At 38.2% G+C, this 14,574-nt stretch overlaps 1 protein-coding gene across 1 annotated transcript in view; it reads left to right on the top strand.

Moving 5' to 3' along the window:
• Positions 1-14,246, top strand: part of SCIMP (SLP adaptor and CSK interacting membrane protein) — a 31,289-nt gene extending 17,043 nt beyond the window's left edge. The window contains exons 5-8 of the mRNA XM_075197728.1: positions 4,410-4,502; positions 9,472-9,564; positions 10,686-10,778; positions 14,041-14,246. Of these exons, the coding sequence (XP_075053829.1) occupies positions 4,410-4,502; positions 9,472-9,564; positions 10,686-10,778; positions 14,041-14,246 (485 nt within the window). The remainder of the gene's footprint in view (positions 1-4,409; positions 4,503-9,471; positions 9,565-10,685; positions 10,779-14,040) is intronic.
• Positions 14,247-14,574: the final 328 nt, after the last annotated feature.

The following is a 14,574-nucleotide window of genomic DNA, read 5'->3' as shown; positions in this document are numbered from 1 at the left end:
TCACTGTCACCTCTGTGCCCCCTCACTGTGTCACCTCTGTGCCCTCTCACTGTGTCACCTCTGTGCCCCTTCACTGTGTCACCTCTGTGCCCTCTCACTGTGTCACCTCTGTGTCCCTTCACTGTGTCACCTCTGTGTCCCTTCACTGTGTCACCTCTGTGCCCCTTCACTGTGTCACCTCTGTGCCACTTTACTGTGTCACCTCTGTGCCCCTTCATTATCACCTCACACTAAGTGCCTCCGTTTTACTTACCTGTCTTTTTCTCTTTTGTATTTCACTTTTCTGTCTTCTGGTCTTCTTGTCTTCCTGTCTTCTTTTTTCTCCACCACGCAGCTCCTCGGTTAGTCCTCACACAGTGGCCGGAAACAGACTTTTTTTTAAAAAAAAAAAAACAGTCACGTGATCGCATGACAGGTCCCAGCAGTCTCTCCTCCTCTCTGTTTCCCCTGAATGAGGAGGAGAGACTGCCGGGACCTATCATGCGATCACGTGACTGTTTTTTTTTTTAAGTCTGTTTGCGTCCGCAGTCTCTTTTACTATGTCGGCGGACAGAGAGGGATGGCAGGCGGAGGGGAGCACTTCTCCGCCTTGCCTACCCCGCTCACCGCCAGTCCTGACTGGGCCCTCTGGGGACCGCTAGGCCCTAGGCAGTTGCCTAGGTTGCCTAGTGGGAAATCCGGCCCTGCTTGTTTGCATAGGGTCTTCTAGCAAGAAATGTTCTGTACTAGCACAATAAATACAAAGACCCTTAGCACAATGCAGCTATCTGCCTTCCTTGGACAGAGGCCAGTTGAACACAATTTATTGCAGGTTCTCCTATTAGGTAATAATGATTTTTTGCTCTCTCTCTCTCTCTCTCTCTCTCTCCCTCTCTCTCTATATATATATATATATATATATATATATATATATATATATATATATATGTGTGTGTAATATATATCCATAAATATGATAAAATTGGTCCTGATGCTGAGTTGGACTTGTGTAGCTTAAAATAGGGAGAATGGCTCTGCACATGCCCAGCAAAGTGGTCACACGTATATATGGCGGGGCCAACACATAGGTAGGCGGGATTTAGAATTATTGGAATTGGGTTGAAGTAACATTTATAAAAAACCTAGTTGTGATGACTTAATACACATTGAGTCATTTCTAAAGCAATGCAGAGAAAAAGCTGCCAGTCCTGTATTATAAAAATACATGAATCCTTTTGCAAGATCTGCGGCTGGTTTATTCCTCTGTGCTCAAACTTGTTTAGTTGCCTACTAACACATATACTTCCAATATTCCCTTCATAGACACATATCTGAATTTTTTGAATACGTTTAACTATTATGAAACATATTGGCACAATTGTATTTGATCAATCTGCCAGAGCAGCATATGGGCACTTAACTGCACTGTTGCTTTTTCCCCTGATGTCATGTGATGCAAACTACCAGTCAAATCTCTCTCTTTATTATATAAAAATGTGTACTGTGCATTTCAAAAATAGCATTAAAAATAATCTTTATTACTTATTTTGTAACAGTTGTCTATGAGCCCTAAATTTGCCCAGTGATTAGTTGTGGTTTGAATTATTAATAGTGCAGGGTGGGTTGGCAGACAATGACATAAGTGAAGAGGAGAGCAATTCTAAGTGTTTGCTGGTGATATACTAAGTGCAAAGGATGCAAGATTAATTATATTGTTAGTGCAATGGGGGCTGGCCATATTTTCAACAAAGTGATCTGAGAATGGGACCAGTACAATGTAGAAGGCAGGCAATGTAATCAATGCAAGCACCACTAAAGTATCACCAGAGCTGAAATTAGGCTCTGGGGGGCTGGGGCACTTAAAACAGGGAGTTATCATTTTAAATACATTTTAGACAAATACTCAGGCAAAACTGAGTACAATATTATTAGGTGCACGCAGCTGTACCTTCACGAGCAGTACAGTGTGAAACAGGACATATCTCCCAACTGGCCTTGCAGTCATACCTAATCCTGATTATACAAGACAGTCACCCACATTTGGGACTCCCCCACAAGGTTCAGGGCAGATGAATTCAGATAAGGAACTTCCGTCCTTTTTCCAGATTAATATAAAGTTATCAATAAATCTTCCCCAGAGGACCAAGTATGCATCCAAGGTGGGATTGGACCAGATAGTTTCTTCCTCCCATCTGCTCATAAATAGATTTGCATAACTTGGTGCCAACTTGGTCCCCATTGCTGTACCTTTCGCCTGCACATAATGTAGACCCACAAACCAAAATGGTTGAGTCAGGATGAGTTCAATGCTCTTGATAACAAAGTTTATTTGTTTCTTTGGTACATCTTGCTCCTTGTCCATGAAGTCCCTCACACTTTCCATCCCTTGGTTGTGATTATGTAGGTGTATAATGCACTTACAGTGCTAGTGTTCTTCCAATTTTACTTTTGTTGAGTATATTCAATATCTGTGTTGTATCCGTAATGTATTAGGATTGCTTCTTCACCATTTCTTGAAGATATGTGTCAATATATTGTGATAACGGCAAATTCAATGAGTCAATACCTGATACAATGGGGCAACCAGGTGTATTAATTGGATCCTTGTGCACATTTGGGTGGTAGTAAAACACAGGTAACTTTAAGTGATCCACTTTCAGAAACTTTATATTCATCCTGAGCTAATATCCCTAAATCTCAACCAGATTTTAGATGTATGTACATTTCTTTTTAGTAGTCTTTCAAAGGATTACCAGGTAGTCGCCGATATGTGTTCATGTCAAAAGGGAAGTTGTTAGTTTCCAGAATTTAGTCATCTCTATTAAGCACAACCAGCCCCCCTCCCTTGTCTGCTGGTTTAATCACAATGGAGCTGTCTTCTATTAGATCCTTCAGTGCCATTCTCTCCTTACGGGTTAGGTTGTTTCCTAGTTTTTTTTTTGGTGCATCAAATGATGATTTTTCCTCTTCCACCACGCTCTGGAATGTTGTAATATAACTGCACTTCATAAATGTTGGATAGATGAATGAGGACGGTTGGAGGTCCGTGTGCTTAAAATTTAATTCACCAGAATCTTCTAATTTTTTAGATATTTTTGAATCATTCATAAAATATTTCTTTAAAGTCCAATTCTGTATGAATTTCTGCACATCTATAAATGTTTGAAATTTGTTTAGTTTGTTCCATGGTGCGAATTTCAAACCTTTTTGTAGAAGAGAGATAGATATGTGCATCTGATAGGGTCTTGCGGCATTGAAGATGCCCCATGTATCTACTCCTGGTTCCTTTAATAATTTTCCTGGATCTTCATGCTTTTTGGATTTCTTGTCTCTTTTCTTTTGTATTCATTTATGAGAAGGGGAGGAAGTGTATTTCACGTATGCCTGATATAAACAAGGCACATATGCTATGAATGCAGAGGAGTAAGCATTTTGCAAATCATCCAACTTCACAATGCAATTGTGGTTATTTTAGTGGATGCATTTTGTTTCTGTGAATTTGGACCCAAATGTGTCCAAGTCTGCATCAGCCCCATTGTATTTTAAACTATATATGATAATATTTGTTATTTGATAATATTTGTGCTATACATTTTTTAATTTTACCAATAAATCATTTAATTATGATTGTATATGTATAGATTATAATTTTAAGTGCTATAGATCCATTTCACTTATTTGAATGCCTTTTTCTGGATTTGTACCCCAGTTGTTTTGTAGCTAATAAATCCACCTTATAATAATATATATATAATGTTTTGGATTAAGTGGCCTTTTGGTTCTCTTTTCTTTTTTATTTACTATCTAATCTAAGTGGTTGGAATTCTGACAACCGGTATAACAACAAAATAATGCTGATGGTAGTAATTTTGAATTATATAAAATATAGACTTACTATTATAAAGACAGACCACATGACTTATTGACAGCTGCTATACATTCCGAAAAAAGGAAATGCTGGAACTTTAAAATGAAAAAGAAATCATCTATGCAAGTACACCAATGAGCATTTTTTCTACTACACATTTTTTATTTATATGGAATTATGTATGATAAATAGAGCATTTTAGCAGCCTGACTAGAATCAGGACGAAAGTCCAAAGTTAGACAATGAAAGCAAATATCTGATTGGTTGCTATGGTTTTAGTGCAGATTTGCACATATGAGCAGAGACTCTCACATGGAGAACAGTAACTGGCATTGGTTTATTGCAAACTCAGGTTTATAAATGCCAAACTCTACACTGGAATTTTACTAAAATGCTTCACCCAAACTGAGTTCAGTAGTGAAGGGAAAATGTTCCTATTTCAAAATGTGGTAGTTATATATTGTATTGTGATTTTTTGGTGTTTTTTTGGGTAGAGACAGTTTGGCAGTTTTGAGATCCTAAATAACTGGTCTATTCATTTCTCATTCAATTTTATCATTAGATACCATTCCAGGAAATTCAACTCCAGACCTGTGCCGCATTATGTATGCTACTGCACAAAAGAGACCCCCACCTTCTCAGCAACTTGGCCTAAGTGAGTATTATAACCTGGTGTTTGATGGATAACATTTGTCTGAGGCCAGAAAATTAATGTGTTTGTGTTTATTACAATTCTCCCACCTGTCACCACTGCAAGTAGGTGTATAGTTATTGCTTCAGCTCCTCAGTGACAAGATGGGGAGAGGAGAAACCCTCAGAAGTAGGAGGTTATTTTATTATATCCTGGCCTCCCACTGCATCAGGTGCTGCCACCAATGCAGGAATATAATCTGACATTGTGTGCTTTGGGCTCAAAGCTTTCTAATTGAATCCCCTTCCCCATTTTAAAAGCAAAGTGAGAAAGGACTATGCAAAATTTTAGGCCTCATTTCCTTTTCAAGATGCCATGTCCCCACAATGCAGCTGAACTTTGACAGAAATACTGGAGATGTGTTAAGGTACAGTTGTCTTTTCAGATATCACAAATGAGATGTTGTCCATTTTTGAGGCCGTCAGTGATGTGGATAAAAACAAATCCACAAGTGGTGGATCTCAAATAAATCAATTCTATCACCTCTTACTTAGCAGTGAAGCTGTTTAGTTAGGATAGATGCTGAACCCACTTGAGCAAAATAATTTTTCAAAAAAGAAAAACAATACTACTAATTCTACAAGAGGGATGACATTATAGCTCTTAGTTGAAGCAGGTGAAATAAGACATTTTATATAAAATTACAATATTTTGTATTTGTAAAACAGATTTAATAAAAAAGTTAAAACCATATTTCCATATACATATCCGCATTGAAATTTTTCTGAGAGCAACCAACACAAGTACTGCAAAATGAAAACCCTTCAATGAAAGGCTCTAATCTCCCTTAGTTCAATTATATTTGAACATTAAATAAATGGACTTTCATCTCAATATTTTAGTCATTAATTCCCCACAGTTTTATTTCATAGTATGGCTTGAATTCAGGATAAAACTCATGATTCACTCATGGTTATTAGGAATATCCCATTCAATGTATTATCCTGCCGTCCACTTAAAGTATTCCAATTAGGACATTTTGTTGTATATGCATCATGGAGTCTCTCAATCTCAGTTTTCAGGAGCAATTTGTCCCCTTTATGTTTCCAGAGATGAGTTTAATCATCTTCATCCTACAAAGACTGAGAGAGAGAGACTATGGTGAATTTAATAGCTGCCAATTAAACTACTAGCATGTTTTTGGATTGTGGGAATAAACCGGAGCATCCGGAAGAATCTCACGCAAACACGGGGAGAACATACAAACTAAACACAGATAAGGCATGGCTGGGAATCAAACTTATGACCCCAGTGCTGTTTTTAAGGCGGCAATAGTCGGACCCGCCTCCATTGTTGCCTTAAAACTGTCAATCTTACTCTGTCCATTAGAAGTGACATTGTTATTATTGGAGAAATTTCACACAGTCGAAATCTACATGTGCCGCCCAGAAAGTCTGTGGACATTGTGGTATGTCTATTATCTAGTAAATCTATATTTACTCCTTGTCACTTTTATATGGATCAGAATTGTCGCATTGCTGTAACTTGTGTCGACATTAGTGTTGCCTAAAAATTGATAACCACCGTACCTAGTTTGCTGTCAGTGATTCACTTAATGTCCTAATTGGTATCACCTGTGATGTCAACATTAATGTCACTGATAATGGCTGAAACAAAAAAAAAGGGTGTAGCTGCTGGTCAGGGGAAATATCCAAAGTAACTACAATAAAAAGGTAGAGCACAACCCATAGAATATCATCTCATTAAATATCCTGTGCAAGGCTAGGTACACACTGAAGAATTTTCCGACCCACGTGTTATCTCAAACGATTGTACCTACGGCTGAAGGTCCAATCAGTCTGGCGATTCATGCATACACACTGACACGATTTACCTTCAGATCTGTGTTCTTCCGAACACAGTATCATATCAGTATCATAAACATTGTAGTGGCATCTATTTTGATGTCATCAGTTAAATCATTGCTTTTCATGTAACTGTGATGTCAACAGAGATGTAACAGATTCTTATGTTAGGGATGTTGTTTGTTTATTGTAATGTCATCAGAGAAGTCTCCTATTGTGATGTCATCTATTTTTTTGTTTATCATAAGTGATGTTACACAATTCCATACCATCAGCACATTGTGATGTCATTCATGGTGACAACAACTGTGATATAGCCCATTAGGATGCTATGAGTGATGTAAGTCTTTGTGATTTCATCAGTTGTGTCATATATTGTGATGTCATCATTTGTTTCACCCATCAGTTGTGTAATCGATTTTCATGCCTTCCATTATTTCATAATTAGTTCCATGCCTCATGGTGATGTCAGTTGTGTTGAAAATTTGTTTATGAATTGTTCCAAGGGCGACCTTTTTCACCCCTAATCTGGTTCTCTCTGCATTAGTCAACATCTCAAACTGTCTTTCAGTCTACTGCCCATGGACATCTCAAAGGCTTATAAAGTTAAACAGAATAAAACTATATTCCCTCCATCACATTCCAGTTATCTGCATAATATAACTGTAACTATCAGGATGTAACACCTTGCCCATTCTGAGCTATATTTACTTTATGTTCCTACCACTCCTTGCCAAAGTACTGCTTTTGCTTTGAAGATGACTTGTTTTGTTGGACTGTACATCACGATTCTACCTTCTCCAATCCTTTGACCTCAACTTCGACCCCCCACTATTCCACCTTTTCCAATCCATTGACTTTCGCTTCTTCTGTCACTGTACTGACTTCTACAATCCTTTGACTTGAGCTTGTACCTCAATATCACTCCTCTTACGACCAGTGACTTGTCCAGATGTGGTATGTCACTGACAGCTATCCCAGCCAAGTCCTGGGAGTTGCCAGCACTGTAACATTTTGTTCTTGCCAAACATGGACCACTCTGGGGTAGATTTGCAGTTTGATGCTTTGCAAAATCGCTCTGAGATGCATGAAACAGAGAGTGATATTCTGAAGCAAGCAGTCCACACAGCCAATGCCTATTATGAATCTCAGGTTGTTGTCCGGGAGCCACAATTTACTGCAGCCTTGCATTTTGATTGCAGCCCTGAAAAAACTGGCAGTATTTAACTTATGTGCAAAACAGAACACTCATTTGCACCCCTTGCAATGTAACATGGTTTTGTCCAGGAGACTGAAATAAGAATCCTCTTCATTTAATATCCTTAATGAATCAGGCCCTCTGTCACTATTTAGGTTGCAAGAGTTTTCAAGGTATCTCTCATTAACTACAACCGTATGTAAACAGCAAATAATGTGCTCCTTGTCTTATTATGTGTCTGAACATTGATATATCAATAATTGTAGCCGAATCAAATACCGTGTTAAAACTATATGTTAAAAGATAGAGTGCTTTTTGCGCAGAAAATATGATGAAGGCAACAACTAAACAACTTTTATCTCTGTATGGCAATTTGTATTATGCAGGTTGAAGGACAAATGTAAATAAAAATGTTTTTCATAGAAACTTAGTAAACTGTAAAAATCATAGCTGCAATGTTCATATTCACATCCATGTTGAAGGAAGAGGTAATTCGTTTGAACCCTTCAAAATATTTTAAATCTTGAATTTAAAAATGATACGGTGATACAGTGCTATAGTTCTGTACTTTAATATCATCAATAGTCCATAATGGACCAAGTCTGCTTTACTGATGTTTCCTGTTCTTGATCTGGGTATTTGAAGCTCTCATAGATCTTTTTTTACTTTTTGTTGCTGGGGAAAAGTTTTGGATAATTGTTTTGTTAATCTCTGGAAGCTTCCCTGTATCTCCAAGAGACAACCTGTTTGTATTTAATTTTATTTTGCTTCATAGAAAGCATACAATGTATTCCTTCTTTGCACTCATTCCTGGGAATATCCTGCCTAAGATACCATGATTCCTCCATGAGTTGGAGCATGGGAGAGATATCTTTTGATTCTTATTTTCACACTTCTTGCAGATATCCTTCTCCAATTTGGCTACTTATTATACTACCAAATCTGACTTTTCCTTCCTCAAACCTGTTTGTCTTCACGTGATATGGATAGCATTGATGTATTCAATAAAAAGGTTGATCCTTAACCTCCACATCATATCTGCAGTTGTCTGATCCACCTCTGGGAGGGTGCCAACATTCTGTTACTTAGGATAAATCTTTTCTTAATCCCTGAATTACAGGTTATTTGAGAGGATATTGATGATAGAAATGGATTTATTCATCCTTCCTAACCTTTGGGTGTCCAATTTTTTGGGGAAGTGCTACCTTTTTTATTCAATGTGGGCAGCACGGTGGCTAGCACTTCTGCCTCACAGCACTGGGGTCATGTGTTCGATTCCCGACCATGGCCTTATCTGTGTGGAGTTTGTATGTTCTACCAGTGTTTGCCTGGGATTCCTCCGGGTGCTCCGGTTTCCTCCCACACTCAAAAAAACATACTGGTAGATTAATTGGCTGCTATCAAATTGACCCTAGTCGCTGTCTGTCTATCTGTGTGCATGTATGTCAGGGAATTTAGACTGTAAGCTCCAATGGGGCAGGGACTGATGTGAGTGAGTTCTCTGTACAGCGCTGCCTAATTAGTAGTGCTATATAAATAGCTGCTGCTGCTGATGATGATGATTCAATTGGATTTCAGATTTCCTTATAATCTGTCAGAATTAATCAAGGGGATCTGCTGAGCTAAATAATAAATTAAACTTTTCATATGTTTCTTTAATGTTTCTCTTTGGTTTTTGGTCATCACTATGGTACATATAAGGTGCATTATTGTTCCTGGTGTCAGATATGTAAGTGATTAAAGATAAAAATTAAATATTATATTTGGTGGATATTATATATAAAGTTCAGGTTTTTTTGTGGGAATCCTTATAGGATGTTGCTGCAATCATGTATTTATATATTGTTTTATTTTCATTATGGGCATTATTTGTATAGTGAATTGAGTATATAAATGTAATGTAACTCTTACTTTTCATTTTTCTCTTTAGATTCCATTCCAGAAAATTCAGCTTCAGGTCCCTGCCACATTACGTATGCTACTGCAAATAAGAAACCAGCACCATTTCAGCAATTTGGCCTAAGTGTGTAATATAGTATATTTGGTGGATAAAATTTGTCTGCCAAGCTCACTGCCCTTGATGTCATGCCTGACTCCACCCTCTGCTTTATTCATCTCCACCTTTAACATATTGCAACAACACACCCTTTTCTTACTCAAGATGTAACTTAAACTCTTATCTATTCTCTCATGATTTCCTGGCTCATCTACTATAGCAACTTCATACCTGGCATTTAGGATTTACTAATCTTCCTCTCTCGCCACTCCACTCTGCAAATCCCTACATTGGCTCCACATGTCCTCCAGAATCCAATTCAAATTACTTACCCTTACCTACAGAGCCCTCAACAACACACCTTTCAAATATCACAAATCCTATCTCAAAATATTTTCCCCCATGCTCTCTTAGATCCACCTGTGGCCTACACCTCTCCTCATCTCTGATAACCGCCTCTTACTCCTACCTACAAGACTTTTCCTGTGCCACTAACCCAGTGTTTCTCAAATCCAGTCCTCAGGACCCCCTAGCAGTACATGTTTTCCATATCTCCTTGCTGGAGCACAGGTGTATTCATTACTGACTGACACAGTGTAGCAGGTGGTATAATTATTTCACTGGTCACTTGGCAATCTTGCACTGTTAGTGGGTCCTGAGGACTGGATTTCAGAAACACTGCACTAACCACTTATGGAATTCGCTGTGAAGTCCAATCAGCCTATTCCAAAGCCTTAAAATCTTTAAAAACTCTCTGAAAACTAATCTCTTATTAGAGCTTACCCATATCCAACATATACTACTCACAATGGTACACTCTCACAACTGTCCCAGTGTCCAACCTGAGCCATGTTTGCTCCTTTTGTCAGATATGCCTTTTTCCTATTAGACTGTAAGCTTTCTCTCCTGAGCCAAGCACTCACTAGCTTTCGTTTTCATGTCTGCATTTATTTTATCTACCTTGGATGTCCTTGTTTTATGTAGGTCCTATTTTCCACAAGTATTTTTGTGTGCTTCTTTTCAAAACAGTAAAATATACTCATGTTTTGTATGCTCACCTATAAGCTTCACGTGGTAGAGACAGATTGGCAGTTTTGAGAACCTACATGAAGGCCCTGTGTTCATTACTTTTTCATTTTTATTACCAGATTCCATTCCAGAAAATTCAACTCAAGACCTGCGCCGCGTTATGTATGCTACTGCACAAAAGAGACCAGCACCATCTCAGCAACTAGGCCTAAGTGAGTATTATGGCCTGGTTTTTGGTGGATGTTAAAGATAAGGGGACCTAATAGTCTGGCAAATTTGTTAATGACCATTTAATAACATATTAATGACTAATACCATTAAACAAAACTCCTCCCACAGTCAGTTCGAGTTTAATCTCAAGGAATGCAATTCCTATTCTGCTCTGAATCCACGTGACCAATATTTATATCATAAGATTATGCTTATATTATTAAGAAAGACTTTTACACAAGATGTAGCTTCATTTAAAATGTTTTGTATTCTAATTATAATTCTGCTTGTAACAATGGTATACATAATGTAAAACAGTAAATTAAACAAAGTTTATTGTATAACATCAACAAGTTTCATTTACTCTATTAGCATAGATGGTAAAGCATAGATGTTAATACAATACATTACATTAATTGCCAGTTTTATAAATATACAGTATAAAATTATTATGTAGGTGTCTGGGTGTCAGCTATTCTGCTTAAGGGTGTGTATATGTCAGTTTGTATTGTGTGGTGTGAGGGTGTGAAGCAGTTTTATCTGCAATGTGCAATACAATACAAGAGTACAATACAAGAGTACTGTATGTTCAATAATTGTGTTGGGGAAGGGGAGAGTGTATATGAAGGAGAGCTGTATACAAACTCAACACAATACATCTCAAATACCATTTATATAGCAGAAAACTAACATTCATTATACATGAACCAAAGCCATATATTATCACATTATTTAATTCCATCTCAATCAAACGCCAACTTTCTCACATAAACTCCAGCTATCTCATATAGAAACTTGTACAATTGATTCTCATAATATTTCATTTCACCTATTTCACTTGGAAACTTCACACTACAACAAAGATATTATGTATACACCAATCATGGTGGTCATATTAACTTACAATGGCAGTCATATTGAAAACATGGAAGGATTAAATCAGCCTCTATTACATAAATACAGCCTCCACTAAACACATTGTATATCTGTTAGGATTCTACCTGTATTTTGTATGTGGCTGCAGCACCTCAATTCCACCAGTGGTGCTGCTGTTTGTCACTGAAGTTTGCACCTCTCCTGTAGGAGTTAATCTCCCTACCTAATTAGTGCCACACCTGTTTCTTGGCTTCATATACTTCTCTCTATCTGTGTTGTGTGTGTGTAGAAGAGGAAGCACAGGGACGGGCGCCTGCTTCCTGTGACGTCCTCGCGTCTTCTTGCTCGGCAACCAGACACACTACCTCCAGGGAATCGCCGGGCTGTTCGGCGCATGAGCGTCCTGTTGCTGTGCAATGGGATAGTATTCCGAGTCCCGGTGGCGGTATTACACTTCACCATCTCCTTACTCCAGAGCTTCCTGAGCCTAGCTATTCTGATTGACTCCTGTATTTTGACCTTGGATATTTATCCAGACTCGCTCCTGGTTTCCCTCCTGGTTTTGGTGATATTCTGATTCCTGTGTTTGACCCCGGATTTCCTGACTACGTTTGTGATACTTCCTCGGTACCTTCTCTGCCTGTGTGGTTCTGACCGAAATTTCCTGACACCTCTTCCATCTCTCTTTGAGGACTGCGACCTGCATGTCTCCCGCAGCTAAGCCCAAACTTCCTTGCGGGGGTCCCTGGTGAAGACCAGAGAAACGTTAGACTCTGCACCTCTCTGCTTAGTAGTGTCAAAATCAGCAAGCAACCCTCCAGTTTCCTAATTTACGTGACACTGTGCAGTTCATCGTTTATACCTGGCAGCTGCTTGTCTCCTGTTTATACCCTGTTCCAGTTGGCTTCATTACTGTCTCATCTCTTGTTGTGACCCTCTGCCTGAATACCGGACTCTGCTTGTTTGCCTGTTCCCCTGACCTCTGCCTGTTTACCGAATTATGCTTGTTTGCTTGTGACCTTGACCTCAGCCTAGCTACTGGACTCTGTTTGTACGCTTGTTGCCCTGACCTCACTGGACTCAGCTAGTCCAGCTTCCCTGGACTGCCTCGTGCCTCTGGCTACCTGGAATACTGATCCTGGCCTCCCTAATCTGGTGCCTTATGCATCCTGGCAGTTGAGTAACTTAATCTACTTGTTCCTGCATTTTGAACTGTATTTGCCATTTGAAACATTACTTGGAACTATTCTTGTCATTCATCACCCCTTCTCATACTTGTGTATTGGAGTATACCTGTTAATTCTGCTACCTGAATTCAGCATATTCCATGAACTGAATCTTTGTTCACATATTTTACCTAAATAAAGACACTTGGGGGTATATTCCCCAAAAAGTGGGGATGGTGTCTATAGCAACCACTTGGATTCTAGCTTTCATTTATATAGTACTGTCTACAAAATGACAGCCAGAATATGATTGGTTGCTACAGGCAACATCCCCACTTTTTCAAACCCGTAGCTTAGTAAATCTAGCCCTTGGTGTTTCTACTGCTATTGTCGCATCCTAAATTCACTAGGAATCATCACAATATCATATTGTTGAAATACTACCTTTCATCCCATGAACTCCATTTGTTCAGCACTAGCAAACACTTTCACATAAACAAACAGTTTCACATTATAATTACCGGTAATACAAACTTTGGAATCTCAGCCATACTCTAATCTAATCTAACATACTTTAACATAAACTGACCAAATTCCATTAGAAAATATACAGTTCAATATCACAAAGTACGTTCCACTCAAAATACCATAGAACACACAATGAAATCTAGTTTCATATTCTAGCCATCTTGTAAACTCTGTAATCTCAACCATGGGGTATATTTACTAAACTGCGGGTTTGAAAAGGTGGAGAAGTTGCCTATAGCAACCAATCACATTCTAGCTATCATTTTGTAGAATGTACTAAATAAATGTTAAATAGAACCACTTTTTTTCAAACCCGCAGTTTAGTAAATATACCCCCATGCATATACACAAATTCTGCAACACTTTGATGCCTCACAATCCATTACAAAATCGATAATGCTTGTATGTCCATGAGCTTCAGTGTGGGAAACGGATACCTTCCAGCCCTGCGTGTGAGACTGTAAAACTTTCTTGAGGAGTGGGGCAATCCATGTCGCAGAAAGTTGGCTCTATGTAATATGAGCTTCTTGTGTCCAAACAGGTTTTATTACCTTTTGAATAAAAATTACAGCATGATTGATTCAGCCATGTGACTTGAAATATATAAAAAAAATATGTCTGACAATGAACTATACTTATCAGTGGATACAACTTTTCTGAGGCCAGTAATTTAATGTGTTTGTTTTCGTTACAGCTTCTAAAAATGACGGCAAGAAGTATAATTTAGAGTTAAACAAATCCAGTATAAATGACAGATATTCAAATGCGTCTTATGATTCCGTAGGACATACCACAAACATTGATTACATAAATGAAGGTGAGAAATACAAAGATGTTCACAATAATAATGTTTCTGCTGCAAATGCTGATAACACAATACTGATCTCATCTCACTATTGAGAAGTTATAGTAAATTGCTTCTAATAAGTGCTCCTCTCAGAGGTACCTTACTAAGTAGCAGGTGCCAAGTGATCAGTGGAAAGTTTAACCTCTGTGGTGGCTGCAATGAGCAGAGGCTGGAAAAAAGTCAACATATTTTACAATAATTCCCGTGTGTTTTATCTACTAAATTTCTCAGCTACACAAAATAGGAACTAGGAGAAATGTTTTGAATGTTTGTCATAGCAATCTGATGTTGAATCTATGGAAGCTTTTTTCTGTTAGAGTTTATCAGTGTGTGTCTCCTAAATTGTAAATCAATAGTAAGGTCTGGGGCTAGGCATTAATC

The sequence above is a fragment of the Mixophyes fleayi genome, chromosome 2 (genome assembly GCF_038048845.1).
Source record: "Mixophyes fleayi isolate aMixFle1 chromosome 2, aMixFle1.hap1, whole genome shotgun sequence".
NCBI classification, from domain to species: Eukaryota; Metazoa; Chordata; class Amphibia; order Anura; family Limnodynastidae; genus Mixophyes; species Mixophyes fleayi.
Note: the sequence above shows the minus strand (reverse complement) of the source record. Positions and strands in the feature narration are given on the sequence as shown.